Source organism: Oryx dammah, unplaced genomic scaffold (assembly GCF_014754425.2).
Source record: "Oryx dammah isolate SB20612 unplaced genomic scaffold, SCBI_Odam_1.1 HiC_scaffold_8, whole genome shotgun sequence".
Lineage (NCBI taxonomy): Eukaryota > Metazoa > Chordata > Mammalia > Artiodactyla > Bovidae > Oryx > Oryx dammah.
Window position 1 is genome coordinate 788,948 of NW_024070192.1, and position 19,696 is coordinate 808,643.

Here is a 19,696-nt window from a genome sequence, read left to right on the forward strand (position 1 = left end):
GAAGCACACCCGCGCACGCATGGGGTGGAGAGCCCAGAGCACGCCCGCTCACACACTGGGTGGAGAGCCCAGAAGCACGCCCGCTCACACATTGGGTGGAGAGCCCAGAAGCACACCCGCGCACAGAAGCACGCCTGCATATGCATGGGGTGGAGAGCTCAGAAGCATGCCCGCGCACCCGTGGGGTGGTGAGCCCAGAGCACGCCCATGCACGCATTGGGTGGAGAGCCCAGAAGCACGCCCGCTCACACATTGGGTGGAGAGCCCAGAAGCACGCCCGCGCACACACAGGCACGCGATGCTGACAAGGATGCCAAGACCGTTTGGTAGGAAAAGGACAGTCTTTTCAACAAATGATGCGGCAAAATTGGACGTCCACATGCAACAGAACGCAGGTGGACTCTTCCTTTTCACAAACAAAATCTAATGCAAAATGGATCAAATACCTAAAGGTAAAATCTAAGACTGCAAAACTCTCAGAGGAAAATACGAAGGAAGCTTCGTGACAGTGAAGTCGGCATCGATTTATCGGATCTGTACCAAAAGCACAGCCAGCAACCCCAAAGGCCCTAGATAAGTTGGACTACCTCAAACTTAAAAACTTTTGTGCATCAAGGGACAGTCAGCAGAGTGAAAGGGCAGCCCATGGAATGGGAGAAAGTATTTACAAATCACCTGTCTGAAAAGGTGACTGCTATCCTGAATATGTAAGAAGTCTCACAATTCAACAACAATAAAAACAAACAACCTGATTAAAAAATGAGCAAAGGACTTGAACAGACATTTCTGCAAAGAAATGATTGCTAATCATTCTGGAAAGGCAAATCAAAACCTTACATCTATCAGGATGTCTACTACAAAACAGATGAGCAAACTACATGTTTGGCAAGGATGTGGAGACACTGGAACCTTTGTGCAGTGTGGGTGGGAATGTAAAATAGTGTAGCTGTAGGTGAACATCACTGGCAGTTCATCAAGAAAGTTAAAATAACCATATCATCCAGAACCCACACTTCTGGGCATATATCCTGAATAACTGAAAACAGGGGCCTGCACAGGTATTTGCACACATGTGTGCATAGCACCATGATTTGCAGCAGGCAGAAGATGGAAGCACCCAGGAGTCCACCAGTGGAGGAGTGCACAAACAAAATATGGTATGTAATACTGAGCCTTAAAAAGAAGGGGATTCTGACCCATGTTACAGCATGGGTGAACTTCGAAGTTATTATGCTAGGGCAGAAGAGCCAGTCCTAATGTGAGGAATCCTGTCTGATTCCACTTACATGAATGAAGTGTAAATTCAGAGAGGCAGAAAGTCGAATGGTATTTGCCAGGGGCTGTGAACATTTGAAGAGACCCTGATGCTGGGAAAGTTTGAAAGCGGGAGGAGAAGGGGATGACACAGGACCCGATGGGTGGATGGCATCGACTCAATGGACATGAGTTTGAGTAAACTCCGGGAGTTGCTGATGGGCAGGGAGGCCTGATGTGCTGCAGTCCAAGGGGTCGCAGAGTTGGACACAGCTGAGTGAGTGAACTGAAACTGAACTGATGAACTTTGGGATGCATATATCTTTTTGAATTAGTATTTTTCATCTTCTTTGCATATATACCCAGGAGTGAAATCACTGGATCATATGGTAGTTCAGAAAACGAAGATCCTGGCATCCGGCCCCATCACTTCACGGGAAATAGATGGGGAGACAGTGGAAACAGTGTCAGACTTTATTTTTCTGGGCTCCAAAATCACTGCAGATGGTGACTGCAGCCATGAAATTAAAAGACACTTGATCCTAGGAAGAAAAGTTATGGCCAACCTAGATAGCATATTGAAAAGCAGAGACATTACTTTGCCAACAAAAGTCCATCTAGTCAAGGCTATGGTTTTTCCAGTGGTCATGTATGGATATGAGAGTTGGACTGTGAAGAAAGCTGAGCGCTGAAGAATTGATGCTTTTGAAGTGTGGTGTTAGAGAAGACTCTTGAGAGTCCCTTGGACTGCAAGGAGATCAGCCCTGGAAGGAATGATGCTAAAGCTGAAGCTCCAGTACTTTGGCCACCTCATGTGAAGAGTTGACTCATTGGAAAAGACTGTGATGCTGGGAGGGATTGGGGGCAGGAGGAGAATGGGACGACCGAGGATGAGATGGCTGGATGGCATCACGGACTCGATGGATGTGAGTCTGAGTAACTCCGGGAGATGGTGATGGACAGGGAGGCCTGGCGTGCTGCGATTCATGGGGTCGCAAAGAGTCGGATACGAGCGAGTGACTGAACTGAACTGATGGTAGTTCTATTTTTAGTTTTTTGAGAAACTTCCTTACAGTTTTCAATAGTGGCTCCACCAACTTATATACCCATCAACAGGGTATTAGGTTTTCCTTTTTTCCACATCCTCACCAACATTTATTTGTGGTCTTTTTTGGCGATAGCATGGCATTACTTTTTTTTTTTTTTTTGCATTTTTGTCTGAGCTAAAAGAGATGTCCTAGGTTATTCCTTTAGGCTCTTCTCCAGTTAAAATGCAGTTTTAACTGGCATTGTCACTGCTATTTCTTTAATTACTATTTTCCTAGTTTCTGTTTATATTTAAGCCTTCTGGAATTTATATTATTTTGATGTAAGAAATTTTGAATTTATCTTCTTTATCTCTTACATTTTCACTTATTATATTCATTCCTTTATTTTTTATGTGTTCTCAGAATATTTCTTGAACTAGTTTTCTAATTTGCTGGTTTGATTTTTATGCTGTATTTAATCTGTCATTCTCTTACATTGTGGTTTTAAAATTTGGTAATCATGTTTTTTATTTTTAAGCACATTTTTATGATCACAGATTGTTTATTTCCTTTTCTATCTGAAATGTCTAGTTGAATCACAGAGAACAAATTAAAAAGACTTTTTAGAAACTTTCTATGTATATTATGTTTCTTTAGCAGAAGAACATTCAGTTAGACCTTTTTTAGACTTTTAAGTCTTACATCTCATTACTTATCTCTTTATAGTGACAAGTCTGTGATTCTGTAGTGTCTGGAATCAACAAAGGTGTTGGGAGGGCGCTTCTGGATTTCTGCTGACATAATTTACCTTTCCCTGGTGGCTCAGATGGTAAAGAATCCGCCTGCAATACAGGAGACGCGGGTCCAATCCCTGGGTCGGGAAGATCCCCTGGAGAAGGAAATGGCTAGCCACTGCAATATCCTTGCCTGGGAACTCCCATGGACAGAAGAGTCTGGCGGGCTACAGTCCATGGGGTCGCAAAGAATTGGACATGACTGAGTGACTAACACAACGTTAGCCTTGGCAAGAAGCGGCAGGGGAAAGCTTTGTATTTCCCGCAGTCTTACCGGTTCAGAGGAGTAAGGTGGCGCCCTCCTGGCGGGGACCTCGCTAGCACGCTGAAATCTGGCTTTCTGTTAGAGGTCCCTCTTGCGGCACCACCGCGGGAAGCCTGGCGCCTCCGTGAGCGCGGCCCCTGCCCACTGTGGGCGGGCTCCTCTGTGGGGCAGCTTGCACCTGCTCCCTTCATGCAGGATAAGCGGGGGTGAAGCTCTGCCTGCTGCCCTCTGTGCCCCTGTTCACCGTGACCTCCAGCTGCATCTCCGTGACCTTGGCCCCATGTCTGTGACCGCTGCAGCTCAGAGTAGCAGTTAGTTGTGTTTCCATCTGGCGTCATTATCGGTAGCAAGAACTGGAGCCCCGTGCTTGGTGTCCTGTGTGGGTTTCAGCAGTGACACTGGCGTCCATCTTGTTTGGCTCAATGGCCTCCGCAAGGAGCTGGCGTGGCCGGTCTCTCTGCTTCACTTGGCCTGCAGTGGGGACACGGAGCGCACGCAGTCTTGGATCGCAAGGAGGGCTGTTAAGTGCGTGTTTGTAGCGGGGCTGGAGGCCAGCAGAACGGGTTGGACTGGAGATGAAGATTGGTGATCAGTTTCCCTTTGTGATTTGGAAACGAATGGTACACACCGAATTGAGCGGGGAAGCACGTGACGGAAAAGTAGATAAGGCTGGACACAACTCAGGGATCAGATGGGCAGAGGAAGAAAAGCCTGTGGAAGAGCTGTGGGCCCGACCCGCCTGGCTCCCGGCTCAGAGGCCGGGCATGTTCGGGCGGTGCGGCTGCGGGCGGTGCGGGAGCGTCTGGAGCACCGGTGGGGCTGGGAGGAGGGCCCCGTGGAGCCGGCACACGCCGCGCCTTTAGGCCTCGGAGGCAGGGTGGGGACGTCTCGGCTCTGCTCCCGCTGACTGCACGCTCAGCACCTGCAGGGTGCCTGGAAGGGGCAGGGCAGGGCAGGGCAAGGAACCCACGGCTCCCCTGGCAAGGTCGCTGGGAGGGAGAGAGCTGGGTTGGTTCAGGACGGGTGCCCGCGACTTGAGAGGGCGTGCTGGTCTGTATGCACCCTGTGTAATAAACAGGTGAATGTTTCAGCCCTCTCTCTCATTAATATTTTCTGTGAGAAGAACTACTTTTAATATTTAAGCATTTTTAGTTTTTTAGCAGAGCTCTTTTTATGATTGTTTAAGCTGTTCTTAGAATGCAGCCAACACCTCATGTGACGTAGCAGGTGTCTCTCGCCACGTACTAAGTTTGAAGAGCTTCTTATCAGCTCAGGCACACTGACGGATGAGAGTATCCTCAAAATGTCACTGTATTTCTTTTTCTCATTTATTCTTAAGTGTTTAGATATCTGGACTACTGATTAAGGGTATGAAAAGTCCACAGCTCTCTTTAAAACAGCTTTTTTGAGACATTCTAAATTACCTACTAACTAGTCTAAGGAATGTTATTCTGTCCATGTTAACTACCAAGACCCACGTTCATTTTAACCTTGTCTTTCTGAACTACAGTTCTGTCTTTTGGAAACACTGAGTATGACCCACAGCTTATGAGGGAAATCCTGACATGGCTAGAAGTTGAAAGTCAGTGACTTTAATTCATTTGGTAATGGTTCATTTTCATCCTGTGTCTCCTGAAGGAGCCATTCAGAGAAGAGATATTTGTCATCAGGGAGCTTTCGCTGAAGTAGCTGGAATAAAAATACATGGGAGACTTCAGGCTAAAGTAGAATATGGAGAATGGCATTTTGTATATTTGGTCTATTTTATATTGGAGGAAAATCTTTTTTGTTCAAATTCATCTGGAAGCTTAAACCATTTTCCTATTTATACTGTGCTTGTCGTATTTTACCTGAATTATTAACATGGCATAGTTTTAAATTTAGGACTTTATCTGTGGTTTCTAACATGGTTTTGAATTTTCAGACTTTCAGTTACATGAAAGTTTTGTTATTTTATGTGTTTTAAGACTTCATCTTAATATGAAACATGAATCCAACAAAACTTGCTAACCTTTTAAAACAATTATCTTCTTTGAGAGGGTATGCTTTAAGTTTTCTCTTCCCACTCTTAGAAAAAGGGGAAATACCTGTGGTCTATTACAGTCCTAGTTGTCAGCAGCATTTGTTTGCAAGAAAGCATGTGACATTTAGGTGACATTTTATTTGTTGTGTGACCTAACTGAAGTAAAATGCGAGATACAACTGGTTATTATCTGTATTTCTTTTCCTTTGCTCTTGAAATATCACTGTTAATATAAACAACCATGTCATTTCCAAAAGAAAAAAAACACGGTCGTCCTAGCTTTTAATGCCCTCATGTCCTCTGAATTCCCCCAGTTCTGACTGTGACTATTTTGGTCTCTTAATAGGGAACAATGCATTGCGAAATTCCAAACCAGATCACAGTCTATGAGTCCAACCCACAGAGAAGATGGACAGATTATTACCCCAAAGGATTGTGTAAGACCAGATTTCACTCTTGCTTTTCTGTTTTCTTCTTGTTTTAAAGTATCTCCACATATTTTTAGTTTCATGTTAAATTCCTATGACTCCTGACAAACAGTGAACAGTCTGATGGTTTTGGTGGGTATCCTGATTTCAAAGAAACAGGCGTATTGGGAATATTGCTGTGTTCCTTCTGCTTTCCCTAACATTCTGAGGCATCGTGTTCATCAGTCTGTCATTTTCCCTGGGCACTGAACAATAACTTTGAAAAACATCATTTTTTGGTTGTTTTTTTCCCTTTTCTCTGTGTATATATAAAAATGACTAGACACACAGTGGTCATAAACTTAGGAAATGGGACTGGTTGGTAGTGAAGTAGCGGACATTTCCTGGTGAAGGTGGACCGTTCACATCCTGAAATGTGAATACCTCTCTTGCATGGTAGACTCAGCATCGATATTGTTTGAGCGTGGAGCTAGTGAGCTTCATGAAGAGAAGGACGTTGCCTGCTTGCCTCCATCCTTGCACAATTCTGCTTGTCGTGGGTTACGAGCCTTTATTTATAAGCAGGCCATGCGTGATGCTGGACTTTTTTAGCACGTTTGCTCTACACATAATTCCTTCCGTTTTCTCCAGTGAAGGGGAATTCCACTTTGGAACTTTAATAAGCGTCTTGATACAAACAGGAACACATTTTAAATTTTTGTGAGTTCATTATTAATCATCATATTATTCAAAATAAACAAGGGAGGCACATTTTAAAAGAAACTCTCATTCACACACACGAGCATTCAAAAAGCAAGGGACCAACTGTAAAGGCAATAATGACTTTTAATACAGTATAAATAGTAAACCCAACATTTTGTTCAATAGAAGTTTGTAAATTTTTAGTTTCTAAATTAGTTTCTAGTTAATTTCTAGATTTCAAACTAGTAAAATATGAAGAACATTTTAGTGTATTTTTCATTACTTCAGATAATATAAATGACCATAGATAGATTTATTTGTTAGTAATGAGGTTTTCTGGAGAAGGCAATGGCACCCCACTCCAGTGTTCTTGCCTGGAGAATCCCAGGGACGGCGGAGCCTGGTGGGCTGCCATCTATGGGGTCGCAGTCGGACACGACTGAAGTGCCTTAGCACCAGCAGCAGCAGCAGCAGTGAGGTTTCCTAGGCGCTTCCCAGGTGGAGCTAGTGGTAAGGAACCCTCCTGCCAGTGCAGGAGACATGGGAGGCACTGGTTGGACCCCTGGGTCGGGAAGACCCTCTGGAGAAGGCAGTGGGAGCCCACTCCAGTATTCTTGCCTGGAGAACCCCGTGGACAGAGCAGCGTGGCAGGCCACAGTCCATAGGGTTGTGAAGAGCTAGACACGACTGGAGTGACTTGGTACCTATGCACAAGGCTTTCTAAAAGCCTGAAAGTGCTATACCAACAAATTAAATTTAAATAAAATAAATTTTTTAGCTGTACTGTAAAAGATACATTATTATTTTATACCGACTTACCTTCCTAAGTTTTTGGGCTTTCAGATCATTGTCCATTTCTGGACACAGATCTTTGGCTTTCCTCAGTTAATTACGATTTTAATCTGATTTGATAGATATGGAATATAAAAAATTATACAGCAGGGAAAAGAGCATGGAGTTTTAGTTTTTAAACAAAGTTGAGAATTACCATGATTACATTTTCATGATGTGAATCCAAGGCTTAATGTGAGTATATTGTGAAGGAGCCTCATAGCCTTAAGCAGCTGCAATAAACAGCCAGCCATCCCTTGGAATTGAGAACGAGCTCAGTTGTAGCATCCTTTCCTTTGAGTCCATTCCTCTAAGGGTGGTACAGCGTTAACCAGAACATGTGGACACTCAGGACTCTGAATGACACGCATTTGGTCCTGTTTTCTCCCTCCCTCCCCCTGCCCTTCTTTCCGCCTTTTTTCCCTCTGTTATTTCTCCCTCCTTCCTCTTCCTCCATTCTGTCTTTTGTTTTCATTCTGTTTTCTTTTTCTTTTTTGTGTTTCAGGATATTCATTCGAAAAAATCTACTCTTTCTTTGGATGACAGCGACATGGAAACTCGCCTTAATAGTTGGAATCTTGGGGTAAAAAAGCATTTGTTTTATGAATGTATGTTGATGTGGCAGAATCATTTTGTGTTTGGAAACATTTGAACTAATTTAATTCTAAGCAGTGGCTCGTACTGTTGTTAGACATTTCGTCCTGGGTGAGCACTGGGAAGGACCTGGGGAACAGGAAGGAGGAGCACGAACGGCCCCTGGGCTCGACAAGCTGCTTTCTTGTTGGTGAGACGAGATACGCACGTGAAACAGTTAGATACAGTTGCAGACGGTATATGACTGAATACCAGAATGAGTTACCCAGAAACATGGGTGGAAAAGCTCTCTGGCAGACTTCAGGTGTGAACCACCATTGCGGACAGCACTTTGCATTTGCAGAGGCCGGGGTGCCAGTGTGCTTGGAGGGTGGAGGGAAAGGGGCCAGGAACTTAAGGCCGAAGGTGGGCAGAGCGGGACTCAGAGAGGGAGTGTGGGCAGAGCTGCCAGGCTGGGGCCTGTGGGAACTTGGATGCTAAAGCAGAAGTTGAGCTTTCAGACTTGAGACAGTCGTGGGCTCTGAGGTTAATCCGTTTCCACTTTACATACAGGCTGTTTAATGCTTTCGGGAAGTGAAAAGGGGTTTAATCAATTTTTAAAACCCAACTTTATTATTATAAAAATAATGTGTAATTTGAAAAATACAGAAAGTCAGATATGCTGAGAGATGTATTAACATTTTGTTGTTTCCCTCATTTTTTTCTGCATGTATTTATAAAATTAAACATTAAACAAAATTGGGGTCATATTATAAATGCTGTTTCGTTATGTGCTATTTTAAATTTGGGATAGGTTTATAGTAGTTCTATTAGCATGACTATTAATGGTAGCACCAAGGTTTCTTTTGAGTGGATAGTTCATACCTTACTTAAGCATTCTGATATTCTGGATATGTAGGTTGCTTCCAGTTTATTGCTAATATAAGGAACAGCTGCAACAGAATTCCTTGAAAGAACCCTTTTGTTCCTATTTGGTTGCTTTCTTAGGTTATGTTGGCTTCCCTGGTGGCACACAGGTTAAAGCGTCTGCCTCCAATGTGGGAGACCCAGGTTCAATCCTTGGGTTGGGAAGATCCCCTGGAGAAGGAAATGGCAACCCACTCCAGTATTCTTGCCTGGAGAATCCCATGGATGGAGAAGCGTAGTAGGTTACAGTCCACGGGGTCGCAAAGAGTCGGACACGACTGAGCGACTTCACCTTACCTTAGGTTATGTTAGGTCTTGGGGCATTGCCCTCCATGAGGTGTACACCAATCTGTTTTCCAACCAGAAGTCTATAGGACTGTTCATTTTTTACTTCTTCGCCTACATCAGGGACTGTCATTTTTATAAAAACCCTGAAACCCTTCTTGCTAATAATGCTCTTTGATGAAGGCAGTGCTTTAGGGAGGCTGAGTGGGTGGTGGTACGAAGGCTGTGGTGGACGTGTATCGAAATGGAGAAAGGGAGCAGTCAGATGCGGGGGCTCCACTTGCTGTGACCCCAAGCATGGGAGAGCTGGAAAAGGGAAACATTCCAAAGAGAAGAGAGAATGCTTAGTGACTGGCTGGCGGCCGGTCAGCAGGGCATCCAAAGCTTTGGTTCCAGGAAAATGGGACGGTTGGCTCGCTGTCAGCCACCTGGTTGTCTGATGGGGGGATCCTTTCAAGGTTTCGCCGTTTTATCGTAGACTGCTGGCGTTTGGAGAATCATCGGGGAGCTTCAAGTTTTCACCTCTGTGGTTTCCAGGGCTGCAGTCCTGTTCTGCAGCCACACACTGGACGTGGTGGCCACACCCAGAGCCTGGGGCAGCTCTGTCTTTAGAGACTTCAAACCGGGACTCAGTGGCCACCGTCAGAGGGTCAGAGGTGGGGGACACGAAGGGATCTGAGTGGGTCATTGGAAGGTATGTTAATGAAGGAGAAGAGAGAAATAGCATTGATAACGAGAGGGGAATGGGTCATAAGAAAACCATTTCCAAATTTGATGGGGTCAGGGAAGCTGCCCCCGGAATGAGTCCTGCATTACTGGTGCGGGAGAGGAGCGAGGAGGCCTTGGAGAGCAGAATCGGAGAAGGACGTTCTGTGACATCCTTCTGAAACAGCCTCCGCCCTGGACCTTTCGGAACTTCTGATGTGCTATCCATGGCACACACAGTACTTTTCACGAATATTTAACTATTCAGAGGATTAAACTTTTCATTTGTATAATAAAATTAAGATAAAAAAATCTAAAATATTTTGAGGTACTGCCGTAAACTAGGGCCGCCTGGGATTTCGTTTCACATTATTATTGTTCAAAGAATGTACTAACTGTGAAATAAAGTCCTGCATTTTTATATATTTATAATATGGATGCATTAATCAGGTTCAGCTATATCTCTTGATCATAGCAGAATAATTTAAATATCCAGTGTATTAAAAAGCTTAGATTTTGCTTTGGTTTTAGTTTTGTATGAGAATGTGTGACGGACTTTTCTTTCTTTCTTCCTCTGAATGATCAGTTAATAGCTGGTTAATTTTTGTGCTCTATACCAAGGGTACATTGTTTCATGTTGCTGGCATGCCTGTCAACACCTATTTTCGGATGCATTAGAAGTTCCAGATTTTGAATTTTCTAGTTTTTGTTGAAAAAATACATTTCCCCAGTTATATTCTTTCTTTTCCCAGGAGTGTTTTAATATTTTCCCTGTGAATATATGATTCAAGTAGAGATTTACTTCCTAAACCTAGCTGTTAAATTTTTCTCCTGTATTATTATTTTTTATTATTATTACTCTTTAGCCTTTTTAACCTTTAGCTTTGGGGGAGCTTTTTTGCTTTGTTAACCCATCTTATATACATTTCATTCACGACAGTCTTTATATAAACTTTTTTCTTTTTTTTCCTGAGGAGGACTAGGGGATCTGGAGGAGGAGGTTCTCTTGGGCCTTGCATGGGTCACCGCCCCCAGCCCGTCCCCACTGGGGCCTCTGTGCTGACTGTGGAGGCTTGCTTCCACCAGGAGCAAACAGTGGGAACACTTTAGGGGACCCCCTGAGGTCAGGTCTCTGCAGAATGGGCGAGAGAAGATTCTGTTCTGTTCTGAAGAACTCATGTCCTGGAGACCTCGCAGGACAGGATAGTCAGCGGGAGGGTGGACAGCACCCCTAGCCCTGCGGCCCCCCTGGAGGGCAGGGCCCCTGGCGGGACCTCCTGTCCAGGGCCAGGGGCACCTGCAAAGGAGCGTGGGGGCCGGGGGAAGTGGGCCGAGCTGACCCGCCGGGGAGTCCAGGTGGAGGAGTGGAGCCACGGGCTGGGGAAGAGAGCGCGTGGGCTCCGCGAGGGTGGGCGCAAGGTGACGGTGCCCGCGGTGTTGCAAACGCCCGTCGGGTTGGCGGCGCCCCTGCGTGTCCTCATCTGACGCGGGTGCGCCGTGCCCGCCCCTCGCTTTCTCTCCGGCGCCTGGAGGTGCCAGTTATTAACAGTTTTTCTTTGAAGTGTGCAACTGAGCCATTCTCTGCAGCGGCTGGTGACACTGCACGTGTGGACTGAATATGCATTTTCCTGGTGACTGATCAAGTTAGATCCCTCTTACTGCGCTGACAGTCCCTCCAATACAGTTTGGGTAGCCTGCCAGGGAAGCAGTGCTGACTGGGGACTTGGCGCGTTCTCCTCTTGGGCTTGTCTGCCTTTTTCTTGTCGATATGTAAGAGCTTTGTATCTATTCTGGATGAGTCCTTTCGGAATTTAGGCTCGTAAACAGTTTCTTCCACTTTGTTGCTTTCCCCCATTCTCTTTACTGGAGTCTTTGATGAACAGGAACTACTTTTTTTTAATTTTTTTATTTGTTCGCCTGGGAGCACAGGGCTCTGAGCCTCTTGGTTGCAGCCCGTGGGCGGGGCTGCACCCCTGCCCCTGCTTTGGGAGTGCAGTGTTAGCCACTGGACCCCGGGGAGTCCCCCGCAGTTCAGAATTTCATGCGGTTCATGTTCCCATGACTCTGTCTCATGAAACGCGCTGTCTGTGTCTGTCTGTGTCCGTCTCTGTGTCCGTCTCTGTCTCTGTGTCCGTGTCTGTGTGAGCTACTCGGCTGTCGAGGTCCTGAAGCTGTTCTCCCGTGTCGTCTTCTAGCAGCTCTACTGTTTTACTTTTTCTACTTAGAACTACATGCCACCCGGAGGCGATTGTAGGCTCTGTTGTAAGACAGGAAGGAAAGACTTGTGCCCTTATGCGCCTCCACCTGACGCTGTCGTTTATTGAGGGGCCTCTTCTCTAACCGCTGCACTGCAGGTTTTTTGCCTCCCAAATCAGAGGATGGTGCACGTCCGTTTCCATTCTGCCGTTTGGCTTGTTTGCGTCTCCGTGTGGCGGTGGATGGTGTCTCTTATCTGTATTTTATTTGTGCTCATTAAATGTTAAAATGTGAGTAAACCAATTTGTAGTATTGCATTTTTTTCTGTGGAAAACATTTTTCAATTTCTAAAATATCGACTCACAGTAAGAACATTGTTTTGGAGCCTGAGTGACACTGGTGACTGAATTTATTTTATGCTCTAGAAAGAGGTTTGGCCGTTCTTCTGATGGGTTCTCTGACTGTAAGAACAGTTATTCTGGTTGTGCTGCTAGTAATATATTGCCTTAGAATGTCCTTTCCTCTAGGATGGCTGAAATACCAGATCAAATGTCTTTCTATTTCTCTGAAACCTTGGAACATCTCTCTTTGATCAATATTAGTCTATAAGGAGGTCAGTTTGACCAAATACTGAATAATTTGAAAAAAACACACTGACAGAACTCTTTGAACAATTCTGCTAAAAAACTAAACAAAGTGTCAAAAGGCAGTTTTCATGAGAGAGCATTCAGATATCTGTTTTCATGTCTAGTTTAAATTACTATTTATTTATTATTGTGATTCTACTTGTTTTTCAAACAAGAAACATTCTGTCGTGTGATTTATTCATGCCATTGGAACTTAATTATTTTTGGCATTACTGTCTGTATACTCTTTTGTTAGACTTTAATGTTTCCCATAAGCTCTTTTTATCTTCCATTTTGGACATTCCTTATTGTGGTATCCTTTCTTGAGGTATTATGAGAGGACAAGAAGTCTTCTGAAAGAGCATGAAGAAAATCAGTGTTAAGACTGTTTACAGAGTTCTGCAAGTCCCTGTTACTTGTGGATTACAAAGTGGGAACATTCAACTTCAAAGCACATCTGGCTGCTGTTATAAAATCAGAAAATAGATTGCTTATTTCCCTCAGACAGACTCAAGAACGTGCTCTCCTATGAGTAATTCTCATCACATGTTAAAAGTGGCTATGAGACAATGTACTGTAAATTAGTAAGAACAACAGAAGATCTATACTTGTTTACAGCATTGCTTTCAAATATTAGAGTAGACTTTTTGTCACCTTGAGAGAGGAAATTTAAGATAACACGATGAGTCCTTAACTTCTGTATGTAATGGTTTTTAAAGATGAAGAAGATGAAATAGGAGTTATTTCTGCATAGTTGAAAGGCTACTTTGTAATTAGCTAAACCAATATTTTGTACTCTGCTTATAAATGTAGAGCTCGGTAAAAATAAGTCACAAATGGTTTTCTTGGCTTTAGGGTTTAAATTTTAAGCTTAATTAGAGCTTGAGCATCTTTGAGAATTCTCTGTTTTTCTCTTCCTTTATTTTTCCCCTTGTATTTAATTCTGCTTCATGAATTAGGGTTTTATGTGCATGTGTCTTTGAAGGACTTACTTTCTATGCTGGTTTTCTCCATTCCAAAAATAGAGAATGGTTACTTACTTTTCATATATATACTTTCAGACAATAAATATTTATTGAGTGTACTTTGCTGCCTGCTGGAAATTGGCTGCCTCTATTTTTCAAAAAGCTGTGTATATATAGTACCATGTTGTTTACTAAAGACTATGCCTTTTTCTCTGGTATGATATTATTTATTATTATCTTTATTTAATAATGTTTCCCAAAGTAAATGTACTAAGTCATACACCTAACAGTAGGCCCCACATTTGTAACACTTTTATTATCAAATTTTTAATTTTTGTTTTTTAACTTATTTGTTAAAACTTATTTATTTATTTAAAAACTCATTTATTGACTATGCCAGAGCCTTTGACCGTGTAGATCACAACAAACGTGGAAAATTCTTAAAGATATGTGAATGCCAGACCACCTGACCTGCCTCCTGAGAAATCTGTATGCAGGTCAAGAAGCAACAGTTAGAACTGGACTTGGAACAACAGACTGGTTCCAGATTGGGAAAGGAGTACATCAAGGCTGTATATTGTCACCCTGCTTATTTAACTTATATGCAGAGTACATTATGTGAAATGCTGGGCTAGAAGAAGCACAAGCTAGAATCAAGATTGCCAGGAGAAATATCGATAACCTCAGATACGCAGATGACACTACCCTTATGGCAGAAAGTGAAGAGGAACTCAAGAGCCTCTTGATGAAAGTCAAAGAGGAGAGTGAAGACTGGCTTAAAACTCAACATTCAGAAAACTAAGATCATGGCACTTGGTCCCATCACTTCATGGCAAATAGATGGGGAAACAATGGGAACAGTGACAGATTTTATTTTGGGGGGCTCCAAAATTACTATGGATGGTGACTGCAATCATGAAATTAAAAGACACTTGCTCCTTGGAAGAAAAGCTATGACCAACCTAGACAGCATGTTAAAAAGCAGAGATAGTATTTTGCCAACAAAGGTCTGTCTAGTCAAGGCTATGGTTTTTCCAGTAGTCATGTATGGATTTGAGAGCTGGACCATAAGGAAAGCTGAGTGCCGAAGAATTGATGCTTTTGAACTGTGGTGTTGGAGAAGACTCTTGAGATTTCCGTGGACTGCAAGGAGATCAAGTCAGTCAAACCTCAAGGAAGTCAGTCCTGAATACTGGAAGGGCTGATGCTGAAGCTGAAGCTCCAATACTGTGGCTATCTGATGCAAAGAACTGACTCATTGGAAAAGACCCTGATGCTGGGAGATATTGAAGGAAGGAGGAGAAGGGGACGACAGAGGATGAGATGGTTGGATGGCGTCACCGACTCGATGGACATGAATTTGAGCAAGCTCCAGGAGTTGGTGATGGACGGGGAGGCCTGGCGTGCTGCAGTCCGTGGGGTCACAAAGAGCTGGGCGCGACTGAGCAACTGAACTGATCTGAAACCTTTTTTCTTGGAGTCTAGTTGATTTGCAATGTTGTGTTACTTTCTGCTGTATAGCAAAGTGAATCAGTGACACCTACACGTGTATCCACTCTTTTTAAGATTCTTTTCCCATCCGGGTCATTACAGAGTCTGGAGGAGAATCCCCTGTGCTCTGCCGTAGGTTGTTATTATTTATCTGTTTACATATTTGATGTGATTTAGTTGCTAAGTCATGTCTGACTCTTGCAACCGCACGGTCTGTGTAGACTGCCAGGCTCCTCTGTCCGTGGGATTCTCCAGGCGAGAGTACTGGAGTGGGTTGCCATTTCCTTCTCCAGCGGATCTTTCCAATCCAGGAATCAAGCCTGGGTCTCCTGCATTGCAGGCAGATTCTTTACCAAGTGAGCTACATATTTTATATATAGTTGTGTGTATATGTCAATTCCAGTCTCCCAATTTATCCTTTTCCCCCATACCCCCTAAGTGAAGTGAAGTCCCTCAGTTATGTCCAACTCTTTGTGACCCCGTGGACTGCAGCCCAGCAGGCTCCTCCATCCATGGGATTCTCCAGGCAAGAATACTGGAGTGGGTGGTTACCATTTCCTTCTCCAGGGGATCTTCCCCACCCAGGGATCGAACTCAGATCTCCTGCATTGCAGGCAGATGCTTTAACCTCTGAGCCACCAGCGACCCCCCTGGTAACCCATAAATTTTTTTTCTATAACTGTATGTCAGATTTTTAATGTATGCCTATCTGGTAGCTGTAAAATACCATCTCTTATGGTATTACTTTACATTTTTCATAGTCCTGAATAGTTTAAGCGTGTTTTCATATGCTTATGTCATTCAGATTTCCAAATCTGCCTGGGGGTTTAATGATAAAATTGAGACTTGAAGGATGCTAGGTCGTGCTTACAGGGACTGGAGCGGGCTGGGCAGCCGTAGAGGCACAGGGGGCCTGCCGTGTCCAGGTGCTGAGAGTCCTTCAGGACCTGAGGGTGAACTGTGAGGTGAGCAGGAGTAGGGGGAGGCCGGGGCCTTGGCTGTGCGAGGATCACTCAAGGGTGTTCGTGTATGCAAAGGCACTTAGGCTTTACGTTTTATTTGTTAGTGGGCCACTAGAAATATATCATGCAGTACGTATTCTTAAGAAACATGCTAAATATTAAGACATATGGAAAACATTTTCATTATAGTTTAATTTATGCTCAAATATTAATGTCTTTATTTTAAAATTTCAGATAGAAAACCCTCGATACCTGAGACAGAAGCCCATCCCAGTTACTCTGGTAGGTGAGAATTGCCCTGCGCTTTCGCTGTGGGCAGATGTCTTAAAATAATTGTTTAGTTGTTTACAGAAAGTAATGCTGGTCCACATTATGAAGCATAGCGTCTTGTTAATCCTATCACTTGGAAGTGAATAAATTACTTTTTTTCCTCCAGTATTTCTGTTATTTTGGCATGAATTTCAGGCAGCTTAGAGTTTACTTTTGGCTACACCAGGCCTGAAAAAGTATTGAATGTTTCTTCCTCATTCAACAGATGACTCCGAAATTCAGCCTGAGAAAATCCAGCAGTCTCCACAATGACCAGTTACTCCCCTGCATGCATGAGAAAGAGGTAAGATGGCGATGTTTCTGGCGTATCTCATCTATGCACGCAGTTTTCATGTTTTGCGCAACACAAGTTTTCAGGTCCTAGTTAGAGTAACGGATGCCTGGTAGGAAGAGGCCGTTGGTGCAGATATAGAATTCTGGTGCCGGTAAAGGCAGGTCTTGCGTTGTCTTCTCCCGGACACTGGGGCATAGTTGCTCTGGAGGGCGTGTTAGTCTCTGCTGTAGAGCAGAGCGACTCCCAGGTCTGCATATACACACGCCCCTCGGTTTTGGGTCTCCTTCCCGTTTAGGTCACACAGAGCGCTGAGGCGAGGTCCCTGTGCTCCGCAGCAGGTTCTCACTTAGTCACCAGCGTTATGCGCGGCGTCAGTAGTGTGTTCACGCCAATGCTAGTCTTCCAGTTCCCCCGCCCCTTTCAGCTGCAGCCTGCTGGAGTGAAGGCTGCTGCCCTCAGTGTAGAGGTCCCTCTAGGGCTCCCACTGGAGGCCTGCAGGCTCTTGTTTCTTGCTGCGCTGCTGGTGCTTTTAAAAAGCCTGCTGAAATAAAAGGGTGTTACATTCCGTAAAAACTTTCTGAGGACAATACTTACATTCAGATGGACCGTCTTTGAAATTCTTGTTCTGAAATGTTTTCTTTGCTTTTAAGAAATTGTCACTTGTTTTTACACATCATTCCAAGTCATTACCAAGCATTTTCCCTTTTACTGTTCAGACTGCTTACCATGGAATAGTTGCCTCCTGTCTTTTTGAAAATTTCTTTGGTCTTTTGTGACACAGTATTCCTATTCTTTATGGTTACACCTTGGGTTAGGGCTGAGCATACCAGTGTTCCCCACATACGTGTTGAAAGAGAGGATACTTAAAAGTATCCTGTGTTGCACCAGAGATTCAGTTCTAAATGTGTGTGGCTTTTTTTTTTTTCTGTACCCTTACGTTTTTGTTTTTCTTTTTGGTATACTGGTAAAAATATGTGTGGGGTCATTGAGAAGTTTGCATGTAAACATCAACTTACAGCGTATCTTAAAATACACCCGGTGTATGTTTTGCCTAAAATAACCCTTTGTGTAGTTACATAGTCGTTTCTATTTTGGGTGAAATTTTGGTCTTTTTTTTTTTCTCCTAAAATATTTAAGAGTATATGCTGGCTGAGTTGCTCCAGTGTGAGAACTTAAGTCTCTTTTAAAGTAGTATCTGTGATTATAAAATAATTTTGGGTGTTTATTAAATAAATTTTGTAAAATTAAATAAAATAAAGAAAAATAAAGGTTTTCTTATTGCCCAGAGGGGGAAGAAATTTTGTAGAATACAGACATATGTAAAGAAGGAAATAAAATCCCCTATGCATTTAATATATAGAAATGAAAAAGTAGCATTGTGTTGACTTTGATTCTTTTTTTAACATATTCTACAGAATACATGTTATTTTTCTTTAGAAAATTGAGATGATATAACTTGAGTATTTTTTGTATAACTTGAGTATTTTGTGCTACTAAATATTGTTCCTAAGCATTTGTTTATTTATTTTTGATGTCCATTCTTTTATTTCTCATATGTGTTTAACATGAGATACATACATCTTTACATGTAAAATTTAGTAACGTCAGAACACATTCCTGCCTATTCTTGGCTACAAGCAGATATTGTGAATCATCTCTCTGGCTTTCTCCAGAACGTTGTTGTCCGGTTGCTAAGCCCCCGTGGACGGCAGCACAGCAGTCCTCTCTGTCTCTCGTTTCCTCCAGGAGTGTGCTCTGGTTCATGTCAGCTGAGCTGCTGGTGCCTTCCAGCCACCTCACCCTCTTCTCTGTCTGCCTTCAGCCTTTCCCAGCATCAGCATCTTTCCAGTGACTTGGCTGTTGGCATCAGGTGGCTAACGCACTGGAGCTTCAGCTTCAGCATCAGTCCTTCCAGTGAATATTCAGGCCTGATGCCCTTTAGGACTCACTGCTCTGACCTTCTTGCTGTCCAAGCATTTATTTTTAATGGTTGTATTACAGTCTATATTACAGAATTATCCCCAGTTAATTTGACGTATCCCTATCGTTAGGTATTGAGATTGAGTTTTCACTAATATAAATAATTCTGGAAAAAAATATCCTATCTCTATCTTTATATGCATTCAAATATTTGTATGGGGTAATGAACTGTGTCTTACTTGGTAAAATTGAATTGATGGATTTTTGTAAGTATAGTAACATAAAAAATTTAACCTCTAAAATAAAAATTAATACTTGGAAGTCTTATGAAAATTGTATGTGATTTTAAGATACAAGTAAAGAATGTGTTATATGCAAAAATGAGAATGAATGTAAAAAGGCAGAGGTAATTAGGAGCCACTTGAATGCTGAGGAAAGTGGCAGTTTAGATTGCCTTTGTAAATATAAAGATACTAATTATATTTTAAATTCAGAGCATGGATTTTTAAAAGCTTTTTTCAGTTTTAGGACACAGTTTTATTTAATATTTTCATTTTTGAAATAGAAACTATTAATCATTAATAGAAAGCTACTCAGGCTCTGTCGGTGTTCCTGAGCCACATGTGCGCCTCTCTGCTGAACCTGATGTGGCCCTGCCTGACGAGCTGCCTCGCTGCCCTCCCTGCAGCAGACCCGGCGCCCCGGTTCCGGCCGCTGCGGGGCCGAGCGCCCAGGGCCCGTCTCCAGGCGCTGTGCTCTCGCATGACGCTCACCTCTGTGTGCTGCCCTGGTCTCTGACGGTTGCACATTCGTGTCAGCTCCCTGTCCGTCTACTTTAGCCTCACTATATTTGTGTACCTACCTCCCACTCTTTCTAGAATGTGCCTGAATAGGTGGATAAATTTTAAAAGTCCATTTGAAAAAAAGAGTTAAAAACAAGAAAATATGAATCCTCCTGCTTTACTATTTTTGCTGGTTTTCCAGAGATAGCTTTCTAACTTGGACTTTTCCCTACGCTTAAATGCCTAGCTACGCTGTGATGCATTTAATCATTTTAGAAGGATGGTCTTAGGTCCCCTGGCTGAAGTCACTTTTCTTAGATGCTTACTTGTGGGCCGGAGGGTGGTGGCTTTTCTGT

At 43.3% G+C, this 19,696-nt stretch overlaps 1 protein-coding gene across 13 annotated transcripts in view; it reads left to right on the forward strand.

Moving 5' to 3' along the window:
* The window catches only part of CEP112 (centrosomal protein 112), a 309,950-nt gene that overhangs the window by 30,804 nt on the left and 259,450 nt on the right, over nt 1-19,696 (forward strand). For 11 of the 13 annotated variants that reach the window (XM_040244376.1, XM_040244381.1, XM_040244382.1 and 8 more), the window contains 4 exons: nt 5,711-5,801; nt 7,810-7,887; nt 16,269-16,316; nt 16,570-16,647. In XM_040244376.1, the coding sequence (XP_040100310.1) occupies nt 5,711-5,801; nt 7,810-7,887; nt 16,269-16,316; nt 16,570-16,647 (295 nt within the window). The remainder of the gene's footprint in view (nt 1-5,710; nt 5,802-7,809; nt 7,888-16,268; nt 16,317-16,569; nt 16,648-19,696) is intronic. The other 2 variants (XM_040244379.1, XM_040244380.1) reach the window with 1 other exon arrangement.